The following is a 5,317-nucleotide window of genomic DNA, read 5'->3' on the forward strand; positions in this document are numbered from 1 at the left end:
TGCTGTATATAAGCACACTTGCTCCGAACTGAGATGCAATAAATGGGGAAAAGGGGGCCTATATATAGGCAGCCACCCCATCCCTAGTTGGCTGATCTACTAGGCCGACCAGCAGGCCTGAGGTGGGCCAGCCCACCACCTCCTAGGGCCGACCCCCCCTACAGCCCATGGGGCTGGCACACAGTCCTATAAGAGGGCTCCCCTCCTGCCTATGGAGCTGACTCAGCAGCCCTAGGGGCCGACCCCCTCAGCCCTGAGGGGGGCCTCTACCCCTGGCTCTAGAGAAGACTGGCCTGCCCAACAGGGCCGACCAGACTGAAGGGCTTCTTCACACAGCCTATAGGGACTGACCCCCCACCCTCCAAGGCCCGACTAATAAGCCTAGGTGGCCGACAAGCAGGCCGGCCCACCTTAGCCTAGAAAAGGCCTCCAAGGGGCAGGTCAACCGCTCCACAAGTGGCCATGAAGGCCCCCACACCTGATCAGCATGAGGCACCTAATCAGAGGCTGCCATGTAGCATCCAGCAGGCCTAGATGGACCCTCAGGTGGGGCCGCCACATTGGGCAGATATGCACTCAGCCATACTCTACTTTCACGGGGGGCGGGCACACGCACAACAAAGGCCCTCACTCAGCCTAACCTAACCTCTAATGGGGCAGGCACACCCACAAGCAAGGCCCTCACTCTCTACTATGTGACATCAGGAGATGTTGACCTCCAACAGTTACGTGATTGTGCATACCTATTTGTGTTTGTTGTAAACTCACAGGCTCTGGCCCCTTTATCAAAGAAAAAGAACTCAATCAAGAACACCTGAGACTGGTGGCACCACAAAATCTTCGTTAATAGAATCTATCAAATCTTATTAATTAAGAAATGCTGAAAAAAGGAGGCAAGAAGGCAGGGAAGAGAGAGAGAGAGAGAGAGAGAGAGAGAGAGAGTATTCTTTAGAGGACAACATAAAAAATAAAATCACTAAAGAAAAACTACTTTGGACCAAACCAATGCTCTCGTCTACCATGCCACCTTGAACTCTAAATGCCAATACACAGAAATACTTCAGGCCGCAAGCAGTAAACTCACTGCTCAATAATGGGTCACAGTTAACCCCTTTTTCTAAGATCTGACCACCATCAGCAAAGTCACTGGATCACTCAAAACTGGATTCTGCTTCATGCCAATTTTCCATTGTATAATTTACCATTCTTATCTACAGTACCACCTACGAACAGAAGTTGCCAGTCACACATACATGCTTTGGTCTGAAACCAGTACTTGAGCTACTAGATAGTGGTATCGTTCAAATCTGAACTGATAGTGTTTTACTAGATCGAGAACAAGATTATGCCCCATGCTGGTCTGCCAAAGTCAAAAGATTCATTACGGTTTTCTTACAACAAGAACTTCGGCCCAAGCACACTTACCTTAAACCTATAGAATCCATTTACAAATAAAGACTGCTGTTATGCAGCATTGTCACCGATTTTCATCACAAGAACACTTTCCATCCTTGTAATTATGGATAAGACTTAAATCTCTGCAAATTATATTTCGCCTTTCTATCTTTGATATGAGAGCAGTGGCCTCATGACAGTCATCACAAACCCACAGATTTTTTACCACACGTATGGGTGTCCCCTCAGATGTATTGATTAGGGCATAAGCTATCGCAAAGTTTTGACTGTGCCCACACAGGGCATCCTCCTCGTCATCACATATTTCCTGTATCACATGGTCCATATTGCATATGTATCCTTCCTTGTCCATTTTGTTGGAAAGATCTTTCAACTTTGCATGTATATCTTTGCTTTGTGGATGTCTCCTATCCCCCACCACAAATGTGTGCACCGTTCCATCCAGGTCAGTCCACCAGCTCTGTTCTTGCTTCTCCCACACTTGGGCAGTCTTTCTCATTGACTGGATTTTATCATGTTCCTCCTGCATGTGAGCATCTGCATATATATTTGCCATTAAGGTATATGCTGCAGGGAGTTTTTCATCTAATCTCACCATATTTTCAAAGGCATGTCTTCCAACCTTTACATTATTCCACTTTTGACAAGCACCCAATACACTCAACCATACAATGACATTAGGTTGAAAAGGCATCTTTTCAACCATTGCCACTGCCTCATCCACTTGACCTGCACGCCCAAGGAGATCCACCATGCAAGTATAGTGCTCCATAGTAGGGATAATGCTCCCTTGTTTGCTCATAGCCCGAAAGTACTTCTGACCCTTGTCCAATAGACCTGCATGAGTGCATGCGGAGAGAACGGTCAGAAATGATACCCCATTGGGCTGTATGCCTTCCGCCCTCATACTCTTAAACAAATCAAACACACGTTCACTCTCTCCCTGGCGGGCATATCCTGCCATCAATGAACTCCATATTACAACATCCCTTGAGGGCAATGCATCAAACAATTGCTGGGCATCAAGCATGCTCCCACATTTTGCATACATGTCAATAAGACTGCTTGCCACAATTGGAATTGTCTGGAATCCAACTCTGCTGATTTCAGAATGTATTTCCTTCCCAGTTTCCAAGGCTGCTGTGTTGCCGCATGCTTTCAGGATGGCAACAAAGGATAAGCTATCTGGTGACGCACCTTGTTCTTGCAGTTGTGCATAAAGCTTAAAAGCTTCCTGATTTTCTTCTTGCTCAGCACACCCTAAGATCATGGTGTTCCAAGAAACAACATTAAGATGAGGCAATCTATGAAAGATGCGAAGTGCATCGATGATCCTCCGACATTTGATATACATATCAAGCAATGTGGTTCCCACAAATATGTCCGACTCGAACCCATTCGTTATTGCTTGGGCGTGAATGGCTTTACCTTTCTCCAGGCATTCTTTTTTCGCCGACGTTCCAGTACCTTGCTTTACCTCTTCTAGTGCTGCCAGGCTACTGCAAGCCTTCAATGCACCAACAATACTTCGAGTACTGGGTGCGACACCTTCCAGTTGCATCTGAGCATAAAATTCCAAAGCCAGTGCGCCCTCTTCCTGGTTGCTGTACCCCAGGATCATAGCATTCCAGGGTACCACGTCACGATGAGGGGACTCATCAAACACACATCGTGCATCCTCCATGGTCCCACATTTTGCATACATATCCACCAGAGTGTTTCCCACGAATGTGTTCATCTCAAAACCACTTTTCAATACTTCGGAGTGGATGGATCTACCTTTCTCCAACCATCCTATTTTCACAAACTTCCCACAGACTTGCTTTCCCTCGTCCACCGCTGCCAGGCTACTGCAAGCCTTTAACACGCCAACAAATGTTGAATGATCTGGCGTGAGGCATTCCTGTCGCATCAATTCATATATATTCAAAGCCTCTGCATCCCCTTCCTGCTTTGTATACCCCATAATCATGGCATTCCAAGAAATCACATTACGATGAGGAAGTTGGTCAAAGACGCACCGTGCATCCTCCATGTCCCCACATTTTGCATACATATCTACCAAGGTAGTTCCCACGAATACATTTAACTCAAAGCCACAGTTTACTACTTGGCAGTGGATGGCTCTACCTTTCTCAAGGCTCTTCGTAGGTCTGTCGTGTGCTTGCTTTCCCTCTTCCAGCGCTGCCAGGCTACTGCAAGCCTTCAATGCACCAACAAAGGTTCGATGATCTGGTGTGACACCTTCCTGTTGCATCCGTTCATACAAATCCCAAGCCAGCTCACCCGCTTCGTGTTTGCTATACCCAAAGAGCATGGTATTCCAGGAAACCACATTACGTTGATGCAATTCATCAAAGACGCGCTGTGCATCCTCCATGCTCCCAACCTTCATGTACATATCCAGTAAGGTGGTTGCTACGAATACATCTGCGTCAAAGCCCTTCATTACTATTTGGGAGTGGATCACTCTACCGTTTAACAAGCATCCTACTGTCGCAAATTTCTGATCAATTTCCTTCCCCTGCTCCAGCTCTGCCAGGTTGCTGCAAGCTTTCAATGCCCCAACCAAGGTTCGAGAGCTTGGTTTGACACATTCCTGGTGCATCCGTACATACAACTCCAAAGCCCGCACACCTTCTTTTTGCTGAGCATACGCTTGGATCATAATATTCCACGACGCTACGTCGCGCTTCGGCATGTTCTCAAACACATAAAGAGCATCCACTATACTCCCCCGCTTTGCGTACATATGCAGCAAATTGTTTGTCATCAGCATTGGGGTGTCATTCAGAAGCTCGACCGTAGTTTCTTGGACTTCATTCACCCGAGGCGACATCCTGTGCACCGCATTTTCAGCTCTGGCTTCACCAAAGGAGGGAATGGTATCTTCTTTAACCCAATCTCTAGAGTTCTCCCCCAGTGCGTCCTTATTTACCTCATGCCTAAAATCTGGAGAATCGAGACGGTCCTGAAAGTTCAATCACCCAAGACGTGAGCTACAAACGCTTGTCACATGCGATCGAAGCATTTACAAATCCGCGCAGCTTGCCACTTACTTTGCTGCTACTCCACTCTTGAGGAGATTCCTGCAACACGCGTTCCGTACTCGAATGATTCAGCGATGAAGGCCCCGCATGTAGTCGATCAATGACTGACGACACACCTACAAGCATAGCTCGAAGGCTTACCCTTCAATTGCATCTGTTTGAAACAATGTAGGCAGGCAAACGTCAAATGATAAAGGCAAAACGCAGTAGAAATCCGGGAATCCGATGTTTCCTACATGCAAGGTTGGCTTCCATGGGGGGAGGGTCGGGATTCTCCTGCAAAGAGGTGAGCTTGGGGCGCGACCAGTCAGGTCTAGTGCGAATGGACAAAACGGAGACTGGGGAGGAAGAAGAGGAGCTACCGGCGGTGTCAACAGGGGAGGGGGTGGAGGCGAGAGCCATAGCCATAGCCATAGCCGGACTTGTGGGTGGGGGGAGAGTGTGGAGAAGGAAACTGAGGATAGCTGAAAAATGAGCTTCCCAGCTTCCAAGACTTAGACTGTTTACACACAAACCTCCACTGCTAACCGTAACCAGCTTTGATCGCGTGAACAGAGGCTAAGAGCACGGTTTGCAGCACTAGCAAAAATGCTACAGGTCTTCATCAAACGCGAACTATTTCAGAACGTCCCTGTCTTCATCAAATAGGAGCTCTGAAACGAACCATGGTTCCGTAATGTTAGGGTGGAGAGCAGAATTTTCGCTCTCCACCCAAGCATTACGGTGCCATGAATTGGTAGCATATATTATGGGGCTCATGGGAACATCACCAGCATTGCGAAGACAACGCGGGAACTCCCTCTAAGCAACAAAACCAGAGGGGGAGGTGGCGATCTCGAATGAGCTTCATC

The 5,317-nt window shown here is 47.6% G+C and overlaps 1 protein-coding gene across 2 annotated transcripts; it reads right to left on the bottom strand.

The window, feature by feature from the left end:
* Positions 1 to 1,192: 1,192 nt before the first annotated feature.
* On the bottom strand, positions 1,193 to 4,968 carry LOC147884628 (pentatricopeptide repeat-containing protein At1g11290, chloroplastic-like). Of its 2 annotated transcripts, XM_087397960.1 has the most exons (4): positions 4,703 to 4,968; positions 4,476 to 4,582; positions 2,845 to 4,387; positions 1,193 to 2,253 (listed from the first exon to the last, which is right to left on the bottom strand). In XM_087397960.1, exons 1-4 carry the CDS (start codon positions 4,878 to 4,880, stop codon positions 1,478 to 1,480), a joined length of 2,604 nt encoding a protein of 867 aa, XP_087254086.1. In that variant the 5' UTR covers positions 4,881 to 4,968; the 3' UTR covers positions 1,193 to 1,477. The 2 variants fall into 2 exon arrangements, with proteins under 2 accessions (XP_087254086.1, XP_087254085.1); XM_087397959.1 differs by having other exon boundaries at positions 1,193 to 4,387; positions 4,703 to 4,966.
* Between the last annotated feature and the right edge of the window lie 349 nt (positions 4,969 to 5,317).

The sequence above is a fragment of the Dipteris shenzhenensis genome, chromosome 26 (assembly GCF_047967505.1).
Source record: "Dipteris shenzhenensis isolate YYH24624 ecotype China chromosome 26, Dip_SZ_1.0, whole genome shotgun sequence".
NCBI lineage: Eukaryota > Viridiplantae > Streptophyta > Polypodiopsida > Gleicheniales > Dipteridaceae > Dipteris > Dipteris shenzhenensis.

Bases quoted from the DNA above. Each gene is read 5' to 3' on its own strand.
- LOC147884628 (XM_087397959.1), bottom strand. From the start codon at position 4,880: ATGGCTATGGCTATGGCTCTCGCCTCCACCCCCTCCCCTGTTGACACC. The intron at 4,583-4,702 runs GTAGGAAACATC...CTATGCTTGTAG, and splicing joins CATGGAAGCCAACCTTGCAT to GTGTGTCGTCAGTCATTGAT. The intron at 4,388-4,475 runs GTAAGTGGCAAG...TTGAACTTTCAG, and splicing joins AAGAGTGGAGTAGCAGCAAA to GACCGTCTCGATTCTCCAGA.